At 52.1% G+C, this 23022-nt stretch overlaps 1 protein-coding gene across 3 annotated transcripts in view; it reads right to left on the bottom strand.

The window, feature by feature from the left end:
* Positions 1–348: 348 nt before the first annotated feature.
* Positions 349–23022, bottom strand: part of TEAD3 (TEA domain transcription factor 3) — a 58096-nt gene continuing 35422 nt past the window's right edge. The window contains exons 3-14 of one of the 3 annotated variants that reach the window (XM_045013797.1): positions 22470–22534; positions 18285–18347; positions 18097–18159; positions 14499–14510; positions 13776–13913; positions 13293–13336; positions 12039–12100; positions 9820–9953; positions 9273–9446; positions 7631–7771; positions 6827–6979; positions 349–5502 (exon numbers count right to left, since the gene is read on the bottom strand). In XM_045013797.1, coding sequence (XP_044869732.1) covers positions 5389–5502; positions 6827–6979; positions 7631–7771; positions 9273–9446; positions 9820–9953; positions 12039–12100; positions 13293–13336; positions 13776–13913; positions 14499–14510; positions 18097–18159; positions 18285–18347; positions 22470–22534 — 1163 coding nt within the window. In that variant the 3' untranslated portion in view covers positions 349–5388. The remainder of the gene's footprint in view (positions 5503–6826; positions 6980–7630; positions 7772–9272; positions 9447–9819; positions 9954–12038; positions 12101–13292; positions 13337–13775; positions 13914–14498; positions 14511–18096; positions 18160–18284; positions 18348–22469; positions 22535–23022) is intronic. The other 2 variants (XM_045013799.1, XM_045013798.1) reach the window with 2 other exon arrangements.

The following is a 23022-nucleotide window of genomic DNA, read 5'->3' as shown; positions in this document are numbered from 1 at the left end:
TACCCAACAAAACCCCATCGCCAGCAATCCACGAGGTTATAGAAAATAGCAGGGTGATAATGGAGTTAAGAGACTGGATCCACATCTGGGTTCAATCCTGGCTCAGACACAGACTCTCTGTGTGACTTTGAGAAAGGAACTTCATCTCACAACCCCCCCCCCCCCCATTTGTAAAATGAGAGCAAAGATAGTCCCTTTGTCTCGTCTGTTTGGACAGTAGGCTCTTTATAAGGCTCTCTTTCTTTGTATACGTACAGCACCTAACGTAATGGGGTTTGATCTCGGTTAGGGCCTCTAGTCAGTGCAATGATACAAAACAACAGACAATAAAAATACCAGCTCAGGAACTGTGTTGAGCCAACCCATGAACAAATAATTTTAATGGTTTTCAGCAGACCCATAGTTTTGTAGGAGCTCCACTGTCTCATCTCACTGAAGTTGGACAGATACAGTAAACACAACAAATATATGATACAACCCATCACAGCTGGATTAAAAAAATACACAAAAAATATAATACATAAAAAATGGTTTTACATTGTGGACTGACACAGCTCTACAAATGGTGACCATAACCCTGGTAAGCTTTACAAAGTCTTTAAAAAAATAAAACAGTACTTCATGTGAAATTCATAAATATAATGGGGGCGGAAGAAAGGAAGGGGCTTGGTTATTGATTAAGAGTCTCTGGGTACCTGTTTAAGTCCCGTTACGGGAGAGCCAAGCACTTGGCATCTCTGCTGCTGTCCCTTAGGGGTGAGCGGCATCCGGGCTAACGGGCAGCACGCACGTGTGTATTTGTGTCCGCAAACCAGAGGTCAGAGGGCGTGTGAGAACAGCCAGGGAACTAGGCAGCGGATCTACTGCATGATGCTCTGAGATTACAAGGGAGGGAAGGATGCAGATGAAGGGCTAAGAAACATAAAACAGTCCAGTTTAAGAAGAGATTCTTTCAAACGGGGCTCTGGCCCAGTGCGAGAGCAGGGCAAAAACAAAGGCGGGGCGGGGTTGGGTTGGGTTTTTATAAAGCCTAACTCGGCTAGCAGAGCAAACTCCCCCCACCCTCCCCTCGGCGAGGGGACAGGAGCCTGCTTCAGGAGTGTATACAGCGCCCTCTCTTGAGAAGGCAGGTTTAGGAAGGGGAAGAGCAGGGGGGCATTGTTGCATGTCCGCATGCTGACGGGAATGCTTGGAAAAGGGGGGGGGTGAACCTCAATTCCCAGAGTTTTAGATCTGCGAGTGAAACAAACAAACATGCTACATATAATAAACCCAGCCAGGTCTCCCCACCACTGGAACACGGGCACAGAAAGGGAGAGTTGCCTGGGCCTATGGGGATTCAGGATTCTCCCCCTCCCGAACTGCATAGACTGCAGCTCCCCGCCTCCTCCTCCCACTAGAGCTACTCCAGCTGTTCCCTACCCTGCAGCTAGAGGTGGGCCGAAGCGTCCAGACATCAGCGCACTCGGCCTTCGAGAATCAGCCACCGATGACTGAGTCTTCCGAGGAAAGAAGCTTGTGCCACTCTGAGACAGCTACTCTCCCAGCACTATCACCACCACCACCCACGCCCAGGGGGACAGGGAGCCTGGGACATTTGCTCTACCCACCCAAAGGGACTGGGGACCAAGGCTCAGACTAACTCGGGGTGGAGATTTGGCAGTCCTGGGAGCCTCCACACGCCTTCGCCCTCAATTCCATGTACCGTCAGTCCTTGGAACTTCAGCGCCTGCTGTTTGCTCCCCACCGCCGCCGTGTATTCTCTGCAGTAAGGTGTTTCCTGAGCTAGTGCACTGGGCTTTGCAGTATTACTGCTCTGGTTCTGACAGGCCACTCCGTCAACGGTCCCAGTGGCTCCTCAGGCTCATGTGGGCATAGGAGTGTCTGTCAAGACTCCCCGGGAAGGTGTTTCCAGGACACCCATGAGTGGCACCAATTGCAATGTTACTAGAATAGTTCAATACGTTGTACTAGAAAAACTCTGACCAACAGATGGTTTCCTTCACGGGTTGGAAACCTGCTCCCTCTTCACAATTCCCTCAATGCTCCTGACAGTTTCCCCCAGTCACAGAAACCCAAGGCTGCCATATTGGATTCCCACACAGCAGCACCCAGGGCCGCCATATTGGATTCAAAGGCCCATAGCTTGGCTGCCTGCCTACCTAGCTATGCGATAACTGTGCACCTGGCCACCAAGCAATGTCTGGGCATCTAGCCATCAGAACAACATGCTAATCAATCCCTAGCTCGAGCAGGGGGGGGGATAAAAAGGAAGAAGAAACGGATCAAAACTGAAGATTCAGCCCCTTGAAAGCGAGGCTAAGTCGGCTGGGAAAGACAGGGTATGAAGCAATGAAATGTCAGTCTCCATAACATCCCCTTCCCCTCCTTTCCGCATCCTCAACCCAGCACTGCTCTCACTTTCCTCCCAGGAGGGAGGGAGGAAGGCAGCAATGAAATGACAAGCCATTAACCCACCAGTTTAGGAAGCAGCACAATGCAGGAGGGCTCACATGTCTGTGAGATCCCCCCCTTGTCCCCCTTCATCCGGAGCAGGCCCCCTCCTGAAGACAGAGAAAGGAAGAGAAGTCTGCAGAGTGATGGGGAGGAAGGGAGAGGATCCTAAGGACAGTTGCTCTCCTTCCACTACATCTATGCCACTTACATGCACCAAACCCTTGAGATCTGCACAATCACCGTCCGCCTGATATGACCAGTCTCTTCCTTCAGGCACCATCTCAAAGACCCCCGCTCTCTTTGGGTCCCTTTCCAGAGATCTGCAGTCTCCTAGGAGACGGACATTTTTCCAGCACTGGGACCTCCCCTTACAGCAGCCTCGCTGGGCTCAGGCCTACAAGCTAATCTAGCAGGGCATCAAGGACCCCTGGACTCCAGACACTAGCAGGCCCATCCATTCCCCCTCTTCGTGCTAGCAATCTCTCTTGCTCCAGCCTCCGCCAGACTCACTCGCCTTAGTGGCAAAAGAAGCGGGTTCCTACTCCTACCTCCCTCCTGCAGTACCGCCCCCTCCCCGAAACGCAGCCCCAGATAGCTCCCCCCGTTAGTAACAAAGTTCTCAAAGGAAATCCCCATTTCCAGCGACAGGCTCAGAGCTCCTCAGTGGAAAAGCCACGTCCCTCAGCAGGGATTGGAAAGGGCATAGGAGAGGCAGTTTAGTGTGAGAGGCGTGCTGGGAAGTGCGTGAGGCTGTGGGAAGAGCAGATGGGGCAAGGGAAAAGCTTAAACCGAAAAAAAGTCAGACCGAAAATGCCAAAGAGGAAGAGAGAGGAAATTTACATATGTAAATTAGGGTAGGAAAACACAATGCTGTTGCAATTTCCCTATTACTTACTATTAAGCCACAAATGAATAATTAGAGGAACACTACTGAGTAAAAACCCCTGGGCCTAAGCCTGGGTGGTGCGGAGAACCCAAACTCCTACTGACTTCAGGGGGAGAGGAGGACCCTCATCACCTTTTATTCCGGTTTGTTTCAGTAGCACTGAGCGGCCTTAGCAGGGCCCCACCGTGCTAGGTGTTGTATAGACACACAGCGCTGGGGCCTGGATTTTTGTTACAAAACCCCAGACAAACATCTTTCCCAGCACTGCCAACTAATAGCCCCGGAGGTCGTTAAAACCAGATTTTTCCACACACAGATCCATTTTGCATCTTTTTGTTTTGCTAGTTGGCCTGTTCCTGCATCTGAACTGACACTATATGCGTCAGTTTCACTTTGGTTCCAGTCACTTTCACAAGGCTGGGCTGCAAACGCTGCAGGGGCAGGAGAGATCAACCCCAATTCAAAATACACTCGCTTCTTACAAAATACGTATTTTAAAACCTAATTTAAAAAAAATTATGAAAAAAAATGTTTCCATTCAAGTTTGGGCAACTCTCCCAACTGCCCCTTTAAATTACAAATCCTAAATTTTGGACCTTCACTACCCAACAGTGTCCCTTTAAGCCGTACTCCAGCCATATCACCACCTTCCATTTTGTCACAGCCACGTAGCCAGATTTCAGCCAATGCGACACCCCTGAAGTCCAGGGAATTGTGTGGTTTACACCACCGGTGGATTTGGCTCATGGGGATAATGGGAGGTGGGTTATAAGGTACCAGTGTGGTGGATGGGTAGACCCCACTCCATTGCCTGCAGATGGGAACGATCAGGAAAGCAATGAAGGTTGGTAGGGAAAGTTAATACCCTGCTAAACTGATCTTCCAGCCTTGGTCTAAGCTTTTCCTGTGTCTCTGCCATGAAGTCAGATGCCAAAACATCAGCAAGAGTTGCTTAAAGCTTCCAGTCGCTTGGGATGTTTGAGAATTTCCTGGGTGATCCCATCCTTTCCCAGCCGGCACATAGCCCTCTCAGATTCTGCCTGAGTACAGACATTATACTGCTGTCTCCATAGCCTCGGAGAGCTCTTTTCTCCAGCGGAGCCCCTTCCTGTCCCTCTGCTACCCTCCGGTCCTCCCACCACCTGCTCTGACCTCCCACAAACAGCCATGCCCTTAGGACCCTCTTCTCTCAACTGGCTCAACACACGCGCCAAGGTGATGCACCAACACTCCCAACATCTGGGACACTGCTGTGGGACCACCGCCCTCCCGCACGAACCATAATGCCAGACCTATTGTTGTGGTACCTCCATAACCATAGCTCCAGGGACAGTGTTGCAGGATCACTGCACTCCTGAAACAAATACAGCGCTCAGTGCCACTGCTGTGATAACACGTTTTACAGTCACCATTCCCTCTTGCAACCAACTGACGGGGACGTTCCACACAAAGACCTGACCCGTGTCTCTGGGGGCCATGCTGGCTTTGCACATAGCCCACTGCAGAGAGTGGGGCAGAAAAATTCTCCCTTTCCCATGCCCGATTCCAGACCAAACCACGTCTTGTTGGATAAACCAGGCAGCATCCACTTTCTCATCCCACTCCGAAAGGCCATTTCGGCACCATCCACTCATCAGAACGAAGCCAGGCAGAGCTGGGCCAGGGCGCACGATCATTTATATCTGAGCAAGGAGGAAGGAGGTGCATCTGGGTATTAAGAAGGGGTTGTCGGTCTATGTGGCAACATGCCGTTCTAGGACGGCATGCTGGGAAAGGCACACAGGCGGTAGGCGTCAGCAATGACGAAGGCCAAGTCTTTCCCCTTCCAGCTCTGGATGAGCCCTTCCTTTCGCTCTATGGTTTCTTTTTCTTCTTTTTTTTTTTTTTTTTTAATTGTTCCTAAGTAGAAAACATCTTTGATTGTGAGTCAGTCTTTTTGGCTTTTCTTTTTCTCGTTTTCAAAAGACTTCCGCCGAGGCATCCTGCACGGGCAGCTTCTCCGCAAAGACCTCTCCCACCCACACCCCGCCCATCCCACAGGGCCTCTAGTCTTTGACCAACTTGTACACGTGGTGCTGGGCGCCGTGCTCGCTGGTGGATACCTCAAAAACAAAGGCTATACAGAGCAAGGTTTCCTGGGTATCCCTATTTGTAACAACCTGGGTGGACAGGAGAGAGAGCAGAGTCAGGAGAGTCCACAGATGGGTTCTGTGTTACCTTGTAAGGCAGTTTTACCATGTGGATTTATTTTATAGATCTGTATCCTCTCGCCACACCCACGCCCCCCTCCATCCCCCCACTCCCCCCAGAGAAAGAGTCTCCGCTGGCTTGTACCTCGTGAACCCACTTGCCCCAGTACAACGTAGATGAAATCTAGAGCTGGTGCAAACTCCAAACTTTTGTTTCATGGGACATTTTTGACACTTTGCAAAAACAAATATTTTCAAAATTTCCCATGAAACAGAAATTCCGCCCCCCAAAAGTAGTGTTTGAAATAAAATTTCAAAATTTTTCCAAGTGCAATTTTTCTTTAGAAATTTATATTATTTTAAAAATGTTTTTATATAATTTTTTTTACATTAGTTCTGATATGACATGACATATGATGGCAGATTTTACACTACTACTACATGTCATGGAATAATGTACAAATGATAAAAATCTACAAATAAACAAAACAAACAAACATTTCCAAAAGAAATTTCATTTGGAAAATAAATTTTCTGGGGGAAATGGCATTGAAATCTACATAATTTCTCAAAAATTTTCAGTTTTGTCTAAACAGTATTTGTTTTGATGGAAAACTCTTTTGAGGACTATTTTGTGACCAGCTCTAGTGAATTACATGTAGCGGGGTACACAGCTGCATATCTATTTGTTAATATGGGTGTCTCTATAGTGTCTATTCACATTTCATTTTTACTGTATTTTATACACACATGCACTTTTGAAGGATAACATTTGTGTGAACAAAAAGGGATTAACACCCTCCTGCCCCTCTCCCCAAACTCTCTCAAAATCCCTGAGAGATTTTGCCTCAAACTTTCCCAAAAAGGCCACCTTGGCACAAGATGTGGCCTGTAAAAATTCTAGGTTTTAGGGAACTTGGTTTGATAAGGAAATGGCTTTGAAAAAATTAGAGCCTGTGTTTTCAAAATGATTTTAGGCACCGAACTTGAATCACCTTAAACAAGCCTGATTTCCAGCGGGCAGATGCTCAGCACTGTCTGACTATCAGGCTTCTTTAAGGCATCCCAAGGAGTGCATCCAGAATAATGAGTCACTTCTGAAAGTTTAGGCCCTGGTCTATAATGGGGGGACATCTTCAGTCTTAACCTTGGGGGGGAGGGGATTTGCACCTACATGCAACAAAGGGTGGTCATATGACGGTGGTCATCAGTAAGTCATGCATCACTTATGCATGGTGAGCCTGGAAGTGGAGACCAGGGATGGAAGAAGAAGGAAGGAGGCAAGGTCGGGTACCTGCAGGATGGTGAAATTCTCCAGGACGCTGTTCATCATGTACTTCTCCGGGAGATGCTTCAGTTTGTGGATGAAGTTGATCATGTATTCGCACATGGGGGACCGATGGATTCGATAGACGAACCGGCCATTCTCCAGCCGTGCATACTCTGTCTGCAGGAGAATGGATCCAGGTGCTCAGTGTTACTACACAGTTAGCCCATGGCTGACATCAGAGAGTGCAAGGGAGCAGGCAGGAATAAGAGCATGCAATATGGAGGATGGAGGTAGCAAACACATGGGGATCTGCAGCAAGAGCCTAAGCGAACTGGGATAATATCACTGCAGAAGGCTGAAATTTACTAGCTCAGGTACTAGATGCGGCTAGATCTGTTTAAGGAACATGGGCTTTAGCAGTTTTCATCCAGCTATTTCCACTCAATAGTGCCCTTAGGCTGTTAGGTCTTTGGGGCCGGATTCTGTTAGCATCTGGCACATTTTACCTGTGACACAGCACCGCACATTCCTATGGTAAATAATAATGACACAGATCTCTATTAATTCAGCTTTGAAACCCCAGGGAGGTAGATACCTTCTCCATTTTACAGATGGAGAAACTGAGGCACAGAGGGGCAGTGACTCCACCAAATGACATAGGGAGCCAGCTGCAGAACTGGGAATGGGATGCAGGGGCACCGACTCTCAGCCCCCTGCTCTTGCCAGTCTCGCTGTCTCCTGGAGCCAAGACCAGATCCCAAGGAGGCCTGACTCTCCACCTCGTGCTCTAGCCACTAGCCTGCACTCCCTCACAGGCGTGGGACTCACCTCTACCTTCTCGACGACTTGTTTCCCAAAGGAGCACACCTTGGTGGAGACGGTGACGGTCATATTCTCTGCACTGCTGTACTGGCTGCTCACGCCATAGAAGGTCCCAGGACCGTCCTGGATCGTGCTGTTCAGATCCGCCTAAAGCAGAGGGAGAGGGAGGGTGTTACCAGGAACTGAGCTAAGCTTTGGCTGGAGGTGGGAAGGTCCAGAATGTGGAGCTCTGGGGAACAGGGACCTGGAGGTAAAAAATAAATAAATAAAAAATCACTGATTTATAGAAATACCATTTCTCCGCAGACTGACTGCACAGAGAGCACGTCAGCCCCTCCTGAGACGCACCCACGTCTGGGGAGAAAGATGGCAGCTGTTGGACAGCGTGCAGCAAGAGCGCACGCTAGGTTAGGCCAGGGAGTGGAGAATACCATATAAGCCACTGCAACCCAGCGGGCTGGGCAGAGAATTGAGGCAGGATGTAGTTACCCCAGTTGGAATTTGGCCAGGACATCGGAGCTAAATACCTCTGTTCTTGCAAACACTGCTGCCGAATCTTAAAACCAAGGTCCTTACCCTTGGGGCCATTCCCATCTCAGGAGGACACAGTATGGACAACCTTAAGAGGTTAGAAAGCAGGAGTCAGACTCACCCACCCCGCCCCAAACCAGGAGACTTTTAAAAGTGTGTTTTGATCAGTCTTGATTTTTGAACGTGTGCGCACGTGTGCGCAGTGCCGCCAGCTCTCCCAAACGTACAGAGAAAGGAGATTTTGGCCCCCTGTGGGAGACACGCTGGTACGGAGCTTCCAACTTCTCCCCAGCCCCCGCTCGTTAATTTCATGCCTCCGCCATCCCCACAACCTGCTCCTCCTCCAGGCCAGCAATTAATTTTGTGGCCCTCCCCTCTCAGCCCCCATATCAGCTCTTCCCTCCCTGCGGCTCCAGAGGTTCTTCTCCTCCCTCTCCTGGGCCGGGGGGGCAACTGGAATGGGCACCTCTTCACTCTGCTGCCAGGCTGGAAGGGGGATACGATTCCAGGGGCACTTCACACCTCCTCTTCCCAGGCCCAGTGTTGCAGGCAGGGAGGGACAGAGAGCAGCCTGACCCCCTGCTTACAGGATGAGGGACTGTCTCCCTCCCGTGCCAATGGTGTCGGCTGCGCCGGCTATTCCCCGCCGGAAGCACGTGGCTGGGGCTGAAATGGCAGCGTTGAAGATGGCACGTCCCTGGGTTGAGCAGTGACGTAGAGAGAAGAGCCCCCTCCCAACACAGCCCCCCTCCCAGCACTGCACTGACTTGGGAGGGAAGCGGGTCCCTCTTCTGACTCACCTACACCTGTTCCTGCCGTCTCCAGTGAGCCTGGAAGATCTCCCACCCAAGCCTGGACCCAGCCCAAGCTGGTGTGGCTTGTAAAGACAGGCAGGATCACCCCCCAAGTGATATGGCTGATAAAAGCCCCTGCATGTCTGTCCACAGCTGCCAGCTGCCACCCTGGCTTCTCGTGAGGAGCAAACTTCTTCCGGCTTGACTCAAATCATTGTACAAACAGGGCTGCCGGCTCCTGCCCGTCACGGTGTGCGGGAGCGTTTGGGAGGGGCTCTAGAGGCACAGCTGGGCATTGGTGAGGGTGTGTGCACTGTCCTTACCCAGAACTTGACAAGGAAGAAGGAGTTCTGGGGTCCTCTCTCGTAGAGCTCCTTCAGGCCCCCCTTCTTTTCGGGGAACTTGTCATAGATCTGGCGGATGTCCACGGCCTCCAGCAGGGGGTCGCTGTACGAGGGGTTCGTCTGCCCGATGTGCACGAAGAGGTGTTTGCTATACTGTAGAGGAAGCAGGAAGGGTTAGCGTCGTGGGAGCAGTCATCGGTCGCCCTAGATGCATGGACACCACGGAACCACAGGCACCACGGTGAAGCTGTGTCAGACGCCGGGACCCAGAACCCTCCGGCCTCCCATCACCACCCGGGCTAAGAGATCACAGGGACGCAAGCTATGCCTAGAATCATTCTCCACTCCCCTCTGCTGCACAGGGGCAGCTCTGGGGGACCCCAGACATGTGCCTGGGTGCCAATGCTTGGTGCTAAGCAAAATAGGGACAGGGGAAATGCCCCCTCTGATCAATGGGACGCCCCCTCCCCTTCAGTCTGGTTGGGAGGGGGTGGTTCCGAACTCCCAGCACCCCCCACAGGGTTACCGTTTCAGCATCCCGCGGCACCTCCATGAACGCCGAGTACTCCAGGAGCCGCAGCTTGGCGGAGGCGATGGTGCGGTCCTGCCAGACGGGCACGGCCGAGGCAGCTGGTGGGAGAGGAGCCAGGGGCTCATAACCTAGAAGGGAGATGGAGAGACCATCCAGCAAGCCATGGGATAACCCCCCATCCCCTAGAGCATCTTGGGGCAGCTCCGGGAAATCTGTGCCCGCAACGCGCACATGGAAAACGATCTGGCGGGTCTCAGCAAGTCCAGCTGCCCTTTCTCCTAGCCGCCGCTGGCCTTGTTTCCTACATTAACACAGGTCTAGATGGCAGGTTTGCTGTGCATTGAGTTGATGCGCAGTACGTAAGCTGCAGTGGCAGCATGTACATGGACAGCGGTTTCTATCCGCATCATTGCACACACACGATAACTTGGAGCGCCGTAAGTGCGGGGCATTCGGAGGGGACCTCGAGGCTGGCTCTAGAGGTGTCATGCAATGGGGCTGCCAACCCCCTTCCTTGGGGGCCTATTCCAGTGCCCAGTAGGAGGTGGCAGACACACACATCTCTCTATGTGGTCTACCACTAGAGAGGGACACGGAGCCACATCACGTTAGTATTGCCAGGAAACTTCCCCTGGCGTACAGCCCGGTCCGACTCTCAGCCTTCACATGCTCCCTTCGGATACGTGAGACCCACACCAGCTCCAGATCACATTCTGTGTGTTTAACCCTTTCGCTCGTTCTGTGAACACTGGGGGTAAACAGAGGCCTGTCCCACCAGGGACATCCCCCACTCTCCCATCCCTGCTAACTTTTGGGGACGGGGTCTGACGGTTATTTAAATTACACACACGCACAGCACCTAACACCACGGGGCTTTGATTCCTGATCGAGGTGCGTAGGCACCACAGCACTGTCAAAAACAATCACCCTCCCTTCCCCATGAGCAGTGGTTCCCAACCCGGGATACGCATGCCCCTGGGGGTACAGAGAGGTCTTCTGGGGGTACGTCACGTCATCTAGCTATTTGCCTAGTTTTACAACAGGCTACAGAAAAAGCACTAGCGAAGTCAGTACCAAGTAAAATTTCATACAGACAAGGACCTGTTTATACTGCTCTATATACCATACACTGAAATGTAATACTCCATATTCATACTCCAATGGATTTATTTTATAATTATATAGTAAACATGAGCAAGTCGGCCATTTCTCAGTACTAGTGGTCGTGACATTTTGGTATGTTTCTGTCTGATTTTGTAAGCAAGTAATTTCTAAGTGAGGTGAAACTTGGGGATACGCAAGACAAATCAACCTCCTGAAGGGGGAACAGCAGTCTGGAAAGGTTGAGAACCAATGCCTTAGAGGATCGCTGGTCTTGGCTAACAGCCCTTCCAGGATCTGTTGTGGCTAACTGGTCTTCCTGGCTAATCAGATTATTGTTTGTGAGATGGGGGATTTCCACCTGTGTTTCTGGCTCAATATATAACAATGATGCTGGCTGGGTCACCCACGGGGATTGAAACTAGGACTTCTGGAGCCAAGATCATTAGCCTTTACTGCGTGGGCTAAAGAACAGACTCCCTTACCTTGGAAGCAGTAATAGACTCACTAACCTCTACACCTGGTCTAGCCACTAGGGAGCGATAAAGAGCCACGCTGGGTTAGCTGGGTTACGTTTGGAAAGGTGGAAGGATCAGTGGGTGTGCTGGGAGGCTGCTCTATTTCTGGGCACACCGGGTGGCAGGGTGTTGCTGATAACAGAATTAAACAGGGCAGGTTCTCGTCCCAGCGGACTGAGGAGACTCAGGATCAGGGGCAGTCTTGGGAGCTTTGCATCCTGGTGAATTACAGACTGTGATATGGAGGTGACACCCTAGTATCTGAGGCTTGGACCAATTCTCCAGGACTGGTAGCTTGGGTATCATCTCTGATGCAGAAGAGACAATTCTGCCCTCAAGTGTGAATCCCGGGGGCAGGAGATGATGGAAAGAGGAGGAAAAAGCCCCCCAGAAGTTAGCGCTCAGGTGGCCATGGCAACAGGACACAGAGATGCATATGTGAACATGCACATGGGCAGTGGGCAGAAGCTGGGGGTGGAGCCTTCATCTGGGGGAGGAGCCAAGGGCATTAAGGCAAGCAAACAAATATTTCTGCGCCTCCAAGAGGCAAGGCACTGGCGGAAATCTGGCCACCAGTGAAAGCGACCCACTTACTGGCTAGTGATGGAGGCATTGGTGGCTGGATGGGGTAGGCTGGTTGTGCAAATGGTTTAATGCTGAAAAACAAAGTGCATCATTAGGGAAGTTAATGAGAATCTCGTTTATAAAGTGTCCCCCCACCCCACCTCCTCTCCATAGGGAGCTGATGGACGCTTCCTGGACAGTTAAGACAAGAACATCGATACCCAAAATCCATGCTGTGTGCCTGTGCACATGCACACAGAGACCAGCTGCTAATTCTCAGCTCCCTACATCTGCCTGCCCTGCTCTCTCCTCCCCAAATGAAGAGGCCTTCTGCGCCCCTCCCACCACTCTCCACCATGGACTGGGATACGTCCCATCCTCCCTCTCTGACACATCCCCTTAGTCTAGTACAGGGATCAGCAACCTTTCAGAAGTGGTGTGCCGAGTCTTCATTTAATCACTCTAATTTAAGGTTTTGCGTGCCAGTAATACATTTTAATGTTTTTAGAAGGTCTCTTTCTATAAGTCTATAATATATAACTAATCTATTGTTGTATGTAAAGTAAATAAGGTTTTTAAAATGTTTAAGAAACTTCATTTAAAATTAAATTAAAATGCAAAGCCCCCGGACTGGTGGCCAGGACCTGGGCAGTGTGAGTGCCACTGAAAATCAGCTCGTGTTCCGCCTTTGGCACACGTGCCATAGGTTGCCTACCCCTGGTCTAGTATAAATGCAGCTCATCCGGAGGCCCATGTTCTCAGTGCACACAGCAATCAGCCAGACACCAGCGCTGGTTGGACCCCAGAGATCATCAGGACCAAGTCATTAGCAGCGAAATATTGGTGGATCATTGCCATAGCCTCAGGCCAGAGATACAGCAGTCCTCCATCCATCAACACACTCAGCACGGGCAGTGGCCAGGCAAACATTCCCCACAGCCCACCCCAGAGGAACCCACCCCTGGTGGTTGAGGGGAGTTCTACACCCAGGTTTCTGACCCTCTCCTGACTACATGGGAGCCAGCTGTGTGCATCAGGTTGTTCTCCACACACTGCTCACATGCAGTCTTAAAAACGTGCACACCAGTGATTTGCCTAAGCTGGCAGAGTTGGGCATAGGACCTAGGAGACCTGGCCCCCCGGGGTCCCTGCTCTTCCCGTAACAGCACACTGCTTTCCTAATCTCTGACTGACAAGAACTTGGGGGGAGAAAACCAAAGCATATTAAAGCATCAGCAGCCATAAATATGGTCTGATCGAGACCTGAGGTGCCTCTTTACTTACTCCTGAGAGGGTCCAGGCTGTCCTGGGATAGACCCGCTCCAAAACTGGGGAAACAAAAGCACACACGAAGGAATGGTCAGGACTTAGCCGCACATCCCAACACCCCGCGACACATCTTACCGCCCCTTTGAGCGGGCTTTAAGGTTGCACAGCAAGCCTACAGCCAACCGGGACACCACGTCTTCAGCAGGAAATCCGCTAGGGGAATGCCGTAGCTGTGAGCTCCCCAAGGGCCAATTCTCCTGCCCCTTTCCTCAACAAAGCTGCCTGTCGGAAAAGCTTAGGACTGGAGTAGCTGTGAGCTCCCTTGCAGCCACCCCTCCCCTGCTGTCCCCTGTATCAACTCCCAGGGCGGCAGGTGAGCCTGTGGTGGCTCGACCTCCTTCCTAGACAGTGTTCCTAGCCCATTCCATGTGGCAGATCCTGCTGGGCTGGGAACACAGGGCGAGCCTTCTTCCACCTGGGGAGAGTGGAGTCCCTTACCCTGGGGGGAGCAGAGAAGACAGCCTGAGGAAGAGGAGGAGGGGGGCTGAGTTTGTTCTGCAGGACGCTGGCGGATACGATCTGTGCGGATGACATGGAGGCCATACTCTGCAGGGCCTTGTCCTTCGAGACCTGGTCCTTTGAGAGAGGAGAGGAGGAACAGAAAGCGTGGTTACCAACCCAAACCGCACAGGGACGCAGACAGACCGACTGACACCAATTACCCCCCTCAGCCCAAAGGAGCCCAATGCGCTTTACAAACTGGATCTATACACACAAAGGGATCCCTTCAACTGCCCCTGTGATTCAGCCACCTCTGGGGTGGAGCGTGGCAGCTGTTTATCATTGCCATGCATTGCTACACAAGTGTTTAGGACAGGAAGTCACGGAGAATAATGCAGTCAATGAAACAGCAGGGGGAACTTGGGAAGGAGAACAGAAACCGCCCAGACTGGAATTTGCTCACATCAACATCCCAAGGAATTGTTGAGCACAAGTGGCCAGGGCTTCGGTTTTAAATCTCACGTGTGAGAGGGCACCCTTGGCAGCACTGTCTGGGTTCTGACTCAGAGAGAAAACACCACCCCCTACCCCCGCACTGAATCACTGATACCAGGGACTTTTTCTTGGGGGGGGGTCTCTGTCTATGGGAGAGGGCCAGGGAATATTAAAAGGATAAAGAGACAGTTAAAGAAAGTAACTGCAAACTCAAGCACTACTTACCAAGTTCATGGCCTGTACATAAAAGAAAGGAATAGCAACGGTTAGTATGTTTGCAACAATCCCAGAGCAGAGGCACGTCTGCACCCTTATAGGAGTCATTAACATACTGACCCTTTGAAGAACCAAGGGAAGATGGGTCTGACTTTGGAAACAAACCAAATCTAAACCCGGGTGGTTTCTAATGGACCTGGTCTCCCTGTGTTTACGACCCTGCTTGGCAATCTGGGTATGTGGGACGCCAGGGTGTGAATGGGTACAACAGATCCGTGCGGGCTGGTAACCTCTTCTCAGTTAGGCACCACTGAATAGTGCACGGGCCGCCATGAAATACCAGAATAGGCTGCACTAGTACGTGAAGCTAAGAATAGTGAGCCAGGGGCTGATTGGGCATGAAGTAATCTTACCCAGCACACACATGTACGTGCGTGACATATGCTCCAGCAGCGGAGGCACGCCTGGTTCTATACGTGCACACAACTGAAAGGCAGGGAATGAGGAGTGCCTGGCTGTATGCGAACAGCGGCGCTGGAACCATTTTTATACTGGGGGAGGTGATGGGGGAAACCATGTATTTGGTTGTGAACTGAGTGGCTGTGCACATGTAGATCTGAGTGGAGAGAGGAGCGGGAAGAGTGCTGGGTAGAGGAGATTTAAAGGGATGCGTCTGAGGAAATGATCCTCAGCTGTTTTACGATGGATTGATTTGAGAATTTCCAGGCCTGCACATAGAACCTCATTTGGGTTAGTGGATCTTCTGAGTTTTTAATATCTTCAAGACTTTCCCATTCGCCACCTCTTACAAGTTTTAAAGCTGGCAAAGTGAAATGAGAAAACAGGCATCAAAAATAACCTCTGCTTATCATGCTCAGCTCCAGGGACATTGGGAAGGAGCCATAGGAAGGAGAGGATTAAAACCAGGAAATCGATGTGTGCGTTTGTATCAGCAGCTCATCTCTCTCTCTCCAAACTGCATGGACCTCAAGAGCTGAGCTCCCATTCGGGCCTCTAAGGAAGTGGCCACATTTTCAGAAGGGCTCAGTGCGGTGGGTGCACACTGGGTGTGGAGCACTAGATAATCTGTCCCTAGACATGTGTGTTTATATGAGGCAACTGGAAAAAGGAGCAAGGTTTCCTTTTTGCAATAACTATTTGGCTCACTCAGCAGGAACAGAGGGTTCTGCAATCTTTCCCAGCGCATCTGTGGTCATCCTAGTGCAGAGGTTCTCAAACAGGGGGTCGGAACCCCTCAGGGGTCACGAGGTAATTACATGGGGGGGGTCACAAGCTGTCGGCCTCCACCCCAAACCCTGCTTTGCCTCCAGCATTTATAATGGTGTTACATATATTTAGAAATGTTTTTAATTTATAAGAGGGGTCACACTCCGAGGCTTGCTGTGTGAAAGGGGTCACCAGTAAAAGAAGTTTGAGAACCACTCTCCTAGTGTACTTACTACGTATGCATGCCCTGATCATCAGATCATATATTGCTTTTCCTCCTCAGAGCTTAACTTGAGGCTTGATCGGCCGATTCATTTTGAACCAGTTTTAAGAGCCCCCAGAGACTCAGGAGATGGATGTATTTTAAAAATCAATATTACACAGTCCTGTAGCGTCTAAGAGCTACGTGCACGGACACACGTTTGAGGCGTAGAGAGAACCAAAAGGCAGTCGGACTTGGCTGTATTAAAAAGAGGATCCCAAAATGGAGATATGGCTGTTCCACACATAGGCCCTATTGGCCCTTCCAAAATTGCCCACGGGCCAGAGGAATTACAGTCCTTATGGAAGAGTCAGATGGAATTTAATAGGGACCTATAGAAATGACTCCCAAACCCTATACTAGAATTTAACAGCGAGCCAGATCCTCTCTCTAGGTTCTTTTGAACAATCCTGTAGACTCTACAGTAGGGGCAAAATTCCCTATTAAATTCTACAGGGACTTGTTAAATGGGACAGGAAGACAGAGGGCACTGGAACAAACAAATGCATATGGACCAGCAGCGAGATTTCTCCGCCACCTGGGAGTGGCCCCTGCGCCGTGCAGGCTAATCATAGTTATTGCACTATTATGGTGTGTTCGTCCCCTCTGTTTGCGGCATCCACCTGTTGTCTCTCGTCTCCTACTCAAGCTCTTCAGGGCAGGGTCTTTTAGTTAAGCGTGTGCACATGTGCTGTGCCTGGCACAATGGGGCCCCGATGGTGCGGCTCCCACAATACAAAATGAACGACAACCACAAAAGGAGGAATGTCCTGATGAGAACTTTAATTTCAGTTTCAGTTGCAAAACCCCTCCCCGCACCCTGCCCTGTGACCCCACCCCACCCCACCCACATGTGCCTCTGGCACCCAGCAAACCACAATACAGAGAACACACAGTGGAAACAGTTACTGAAAGGTTAGTCAAACTCCACTAAGAAAGAGGGAAGGAGAGAAAGAAAAGCCAACCAGAGAAGAGACAACATTCCAGTTTTATCCTTGCTCTGCTCCCTTGGCTCCTGGATCCCTAGCCTGACCTCTAGGCAGCTAGAATGAACTGGAGCAGGGTCTCCATGGGAAGCCCCAAAGCTCCTGGCTGAGCATCCCTGCACTAGCGAGTATGTCCCACCATATGAGCCCTGTGGTTCAAACATCCCCCACCTGGCATCTCCCTGTGCTGGTCCCACAGTCCGACTGTTCCCCTACAGACTAGAAGCACAGGCCCCAACACCCACATGTCTCCTTATGGGGAGGGGCGGGGGTCAGCGTCACAGTGTGTGGGCCCTGTAGCCTGAGCACCCCGACACCTTCCAGCGTTGAGTTATTCCAGGTGGCCCACGCAGCCCGAGTGCACTAGAATCAGCAGGGACAGCATCACCCCGCACGGGCATGGGACCAACCCATGAGAGTCAGCATCTGCTGGGGGAGCATTGCCTTGGGCCCCCAGCCTCAGGCACAGGGGTGGGCTCTGCATCTCATTCCTGCCCTTGGGGAGGTGCCCAGTGTGCTGTCCTCACCCCCTAGCTCACTAGTCTGGAGCAGCACCTGGCTAGGTTAGGCTGCAGCCTGCACTGCTCCCTCACGGTCCTGCAGTGGTGAACTTATGATGCATCTTTGCAGCCTGGGGGAGGCCCTGACCCTCCCAGATACAGGGAAACACGCAGAGCCTTGCCCAGTGCAGGAGCTTGTGGGGAGGAGGAGGAGCACTAAGGGGAAAGCCTAAGGCCCTTGCTTGCTATGTTACTGCCTTTGGGATGCACAGGCTCTGGCCAGCCCTTGCAACCTACCAACCCTGCCCTCCCCACTCTGTGCACAGCAGGTCCCAACGTGGGCACAGGGCTCACCATCCTGCAAAGGGTGCATGGGAGGAGGTTCTCCAGGGAGGCCTCTAACTGACCTCAGGAGCTTCCTAGCTAGACCTCTCCAGCTGGAGAGATCCTGTTGCAGTCTCTTCCTGCCAACCCTTCCCCAAGGAGCGTCTGGTTCCAGGAACGAAGGGAGTGGGGGAAAGACATAAAAAGGAAAGAGAAAGCGGCACACCACAGAGCTGAGTGTGTTAGTCGTCAGCACGGCCACTGCTCGGGGGCAAGCGGGAGGTGGGAGGAAGCCGAGGAGCGCGTACCTTCAGCTTGGACTGAATCTCGCGAGATTTCCGTCTGGCTAGAACCTGCAAGTGGCTAGAGACCTGCAGAGAGAAAGCAGAAGGAGAGGGGAAAACAGCAGAGCCGTCAACCAGAGCAGAGGAGAGGAAGGAGAGGGGCTGCCCCATGCTCACACACCACGGACGCATGGGCAGGGTCTCCAACGTACCTTAATGCCAACCTGGTACTCCCGCACCTTCTTCCGAGCTAGAACCTGTATGTGGCTGGACACCTAGGGCCCGCCAAGCCGTTCAAAAAGGAAAACACAAAGAGAATGAAGACATGATCCTGCACTGCGCTGCGTGACAACAGCGCGCCGAGTGTTCGAGATACACGGGGCCAGCCTGGGGGTCAGTGGAGACTCCTGAGAACTAGCACTCCTCCTATGGAACGCAAGCAACAGTGGCCAAAAATATCGGGCCAGATCCTCAGCTGGTGTAAACGTTACGCCAGTTTATGCCAGCCTAGGATCTGGCCCATAGAGTGGGCACGTGCCCCGTGAGCACACCCCTCTTGTTTCACTTTGCAGTTTGGTTTTAACTCTGCAACCAATGGTGCTGTGGATGCCAAGGCTATTAGCGCTTGGTGGTTCTCTGCAAAGGGGGCCCATCTAACCAAGAAAGAGATGGTTTCTCTAAATGCCAGCCTTGCACGCTCAGCCCGGGCTCCTTCCTTCTCGTGCGTCACCGTCAGGGAGGGAGTTTGTGAAAGGCAAATTCTGCCCTTCCACATGGCTGTGCCAACCCTGTGAGGTTCTGCTAGGCGGAATCTGGCCCTGTAGTTGCAGCATAGCGAATCATTCCAGGGAAGATGCAGGAGCCAGAACAGACTCCAGCAGGCTCCCCCACATCTCTGTGAATTGTGCTGCGTAAAGAGGAGGAAAAACACAGGCAAAAATTTTCAGGGCCAGGTTCACTCAAAAAAGTGAAGTCGACCAAGTTACATCGCTCAGGGCTGGGAAAAATCCATCCCCCGAGTGATGTAGTTATGCCCACCTGACCCCGGTGCAGACAGTGCTAGACAGACAGAAGAATTCTTCCATTGACCTAGCTACTGCCTCTCGGGGAGGTGGGCAGGGATGGTGTCCCTAGCCTCTGTTTGCCAGAAGCTGGGAATGGGCGACGGGGAACGGATCACTTGATGATTACCTATTCTGTTCATTCCCTCTGGGGCACCTGGCATTGGCCACTATCAGAAGACAGGAAACTGGGCTGGATGGACCTTTGGTCTGACCCAGTCTGGCCCTTCTTATGGATTAACTATGCCGGCAGGAGAATCCCTGGCATCACTGAGCGTCTACACTGAAGTGCTGTCAAGTGTAGACAAGCTCCAAGTCTGGGCATCTAAAGATAGGGACCTAAATAAAAGGTGGCTGGTTTCCAGAGAATCCACAACCCTCACTCAGGTCAATGAGAGCTGTAAACCTTGGAAAATCAGGTGTGTGCAGTGTCATTATAGCTGTATTGGTCCCAGGGGGGTGAGGTGATATCTTTTACTGGACCAACTTCTGCTGGTGAGAGAAACTTTCAAGCACCCAGAGCTCTGATTCTGGTCTGGGAAACGTACTCGAGCATCACAGCTAAACACAAGGTGAAACAGAAACGCACTTAACGTAGGTTAAAGAGACCATTCAAGGGGAAGTGAGCACTGCATATCTCTATAGTCCTAGGACAAAGGAGGCTTAGTGGGTTACAGGTTGCTGTAACGAGCCATAAATCCGGGGTCTTTATTAAGTCCACCAGAGCTATGAATTTAAGTCTCCAGGCTCGTCTTTTGACGGTGTCGTGCAGGATGTTTTCTATTCAGAACCCTGAATATAGAGGTAGGAACCTCTCTTGGGTCACCCAGAGCTGGAAATTTTGGCCTCATCTGTGCAGCAATGTGGTATCATTTCCCCACACGCTCCCTTCTGACCATCAGCGCCCCTACATCCTGCTCTCTTGCAACTAGTCCCAGCCCCTTGGCTGCTTCTCCAGCGCAGAGTCTGTCTGCTGTGCATCGAGATACCCCGAACACATTTCTGATAGTGATCACCAGGTTCAGTTTGCTCTTGGGTCACACCTCTGCCTCCAGAGGGACCCAGTGAGGGCTGCACGCTCCATAACAAAATTCCCCTCTATTCATCCATTCGAGTGGCATCTGCCTCTGCCCTCCCGCCCCTACCGCTAAGCCCAGATAAGTTTTCAAGGGATCATTTCAAAGCTTTAACGCAGAGGAAAAGTTCTACTGCACGGAGCCAACGTGGTCTTCCGTCTATCCACATACCTAAACAGCCCTCCCGCCCATAGGATCCAAGCACCTTACAATCCATCAGCCAAACTATGGTGCTTATACTGCCCCCATCAATGCAGTAGCAATCACTGAAGGATTTTATCCTTCCTGGGAGGCAGGGCAGTGCTATTATCCCCTTTTACAGATGGGGAGCTGAGGCACAAGGATAGATTAATGATTTGCACAAGGTGTCTGTGTCTGAGCTGGGGATCGAACCCTTGTCTCCAAAATCCCAGTTCATTAGACTGTCCTGCCCCCCATCGTGGCTCCTCTTGCCAGCCAGTCTAGAGCTACGTGTTGTCACAGGCTGGGAGGAGCAAACGGGCGAGCGGCAGTCAGATTTCCAAGATCCTTTCCCCCTCGCATTGGCAGGAACCCTGCTACAAACCACAGCCAGTCACAGCACCGGTGACCTGCTGTTCTAATCCCATCACGGAGCATGCACTGGACACAGCCAGAGGGAGTTTCAAGCATGGGGAGCAGCGGGACGGCTGTTGGCAACTGGACCTGTTGCAAATGGAAAGATCCTCTCCACGGCTTATGGACAATCAGCTCCGTCCCTGGACTGGTCCAGAAGCACTCACAGACACAGGCGTGGAAGTGGATACAGGACTCCTACTCCTTTGGTCCCATGAGGCAGGTAACACCCCAGAGCTCCCACAGCAGGTGTGATTCGCTGCCAGCTGATTTTCAGTGCTGCCCTGGTTCTAGTCCCCAGTTCTGCACACCTCACCCAATACAATGCATGGGGGCAAGGAGCACAGGGCTGGCCGGAGGGAGGGGATGCAGGTGGGAACAAGGAGCTCCATGACTCTCCCGCCACAACAGCCCAAGCTTCTGGTGGGGGTGGGAGAGAGCTCTTTGCCCATGCCCACGGCTGACAGGACAGTATTCTAGTGCACCTGGGTTACACAAGCACCCCCTGTCCTGGTAAAGAGTACTGGCAGAGAGGGACTCTAGAGCTGGATCTAGAAGAAGAGGGGATGAAAGATTCAGGATTTCGCTAGAGATCTCAAACATGCCAGTGACCATTCAGAGCTGGAGGCTGGCCTGTAGAAGGAAAGGGGACAGGTGCCCAATCCAGATCCAGGTGCGAATCTAGAGGTGTTTGGGTTCAGGCCCAGATTCCACCAGAAGCGATAGGGCCGGGCGTGTATAAAACAGGAAGATCCCATGAGCCCTCGGCCCAATCACAAGCCAAATCAAATGACTTTTGAAGGTTCAAATAACATTTCCCATGCCACACTCGCCATCACAGCTCCCCCCAGGAGGGGAGGCAGGCATGTCGCTGCCCCATGCAGAGGGCTGCTCTTGGGACGTGGCTGGGCCCACCGGGACTCTCACGAGGCTCAGGGATGGGCGAGGCTGGGCTACGCAGGCACACACCGGCGTGCCGATCCCAACTGAATCCCAAACGCCAGGTGTTCTGACGCCTCACGGTGGGACGACAGCAGCCGGGAACTTGCTGGATCTTAGCACAGGAGCCTCTCCTGCCTCAGCTAAAAGAGGCCATTAGCCAAGGCTGCAGCAGACTCATCCCTCTCTAGCTGGCCGTGCCACACCAGGCAGGTGCAGCATACAGGAGGCTCACCCAGCCCCGCCGGCCCAGCGAGCTGAAGCCCACCAGAGGAGATAAGACGACTGTGCCGGAACAGATCAGTTCCCGGACCTCAAGCATCCGATAAGGGTGGGGTGGAGATCCTCAACAATCAGTATCCCTCCCTTTGCTGGGCTATAGCAGCTCCCAGCGAGCCGTGTCCGAGCCCCATAACCCCCCTTGTGACGCAGCTCAGCGTAATCCTCATTGCACGGACGGGGAAAAGGGGGCACAGCGAGGGGAAACGCGAGACGCGCAGCAAGCCAGCAGCAGAGCTGGAAGTGGAACCCAGGCATCTAGACTCTGCCCTGGGCTTTGCCTGCTAGTCCACACAGTCCTTCCTCATCCTCCCAGGGCGCGACGACAAGCCGAGCGAAGGGCGCCAGACTCCCAGCACTGTCCTTGAGGCCGAGTCTATTGGCCAAAGGTCTCGCGCTCGGACCCTTTCTTCAAATAAAGTAAAGCAGGTTTTTGGTTTTTTTTTACCTGTTTTCTCGTCCGTGTTTTCCCCGTCCGGAGCTTGATGTATCTCGCTATCAATTCATTGCGACCTAGAGCAAGCCAAAGAGGAAGAACAAGATCAAAGCAGGAGCATCTTGCCAGGTCCTTTGCCCCGTCCTTGACACCCAAACACTTCTCTTCCCTAGTCCAAAAACACCCCAGCCCTGACCTAACCAAGGTTTCTCTCCAAGCCACAGGTGAAGTGACAAGGCTTTGCCAGAAGGGGGTGCTGTCCTGGCAGCTGTCAAGGCCAGACTGAGCCAGCTGGTGGGGCAGGCTGGAAGGGTCTGTGAGGGCCCCAGTGACAGCGTTGATGGGAAGAGAGGGGCCAGGACACAATGAAATGACCACGATGGAGGGGACCGTTCCGACTGACAGCACGCACCAAATGGTGGGCGGTTTGTGCCGACCAGAGAGCTGGGCGCAGACATGGGACACCCAGAAACTCCTCCCATCGCCTCTGTGGGACGGGAGTCCTTCCCTTCCGCTCTTGGAGGACACCGCCAAGAATGGCAGGAGAGCTTTCTGCGCTCGCTCC

This window comes from Mauremys mutica, chromosome 4 (assembly GCF_020497125.1).
Source record: "Mauremys mutica isolate MM-2020 ecotype Southern chromosome 4, ASM2049712v1, whole genome shotgun sequence".
Taxonomy (NCBI): domain Eukaryota; kingdom Metazoa; phylum Chordata; order Testudines; family Geoemydidae; genus Mauremys; species Mauremys mutica.
This window is presented reverse-complemented; position numbering and strand designations above follow the sequence as displayed.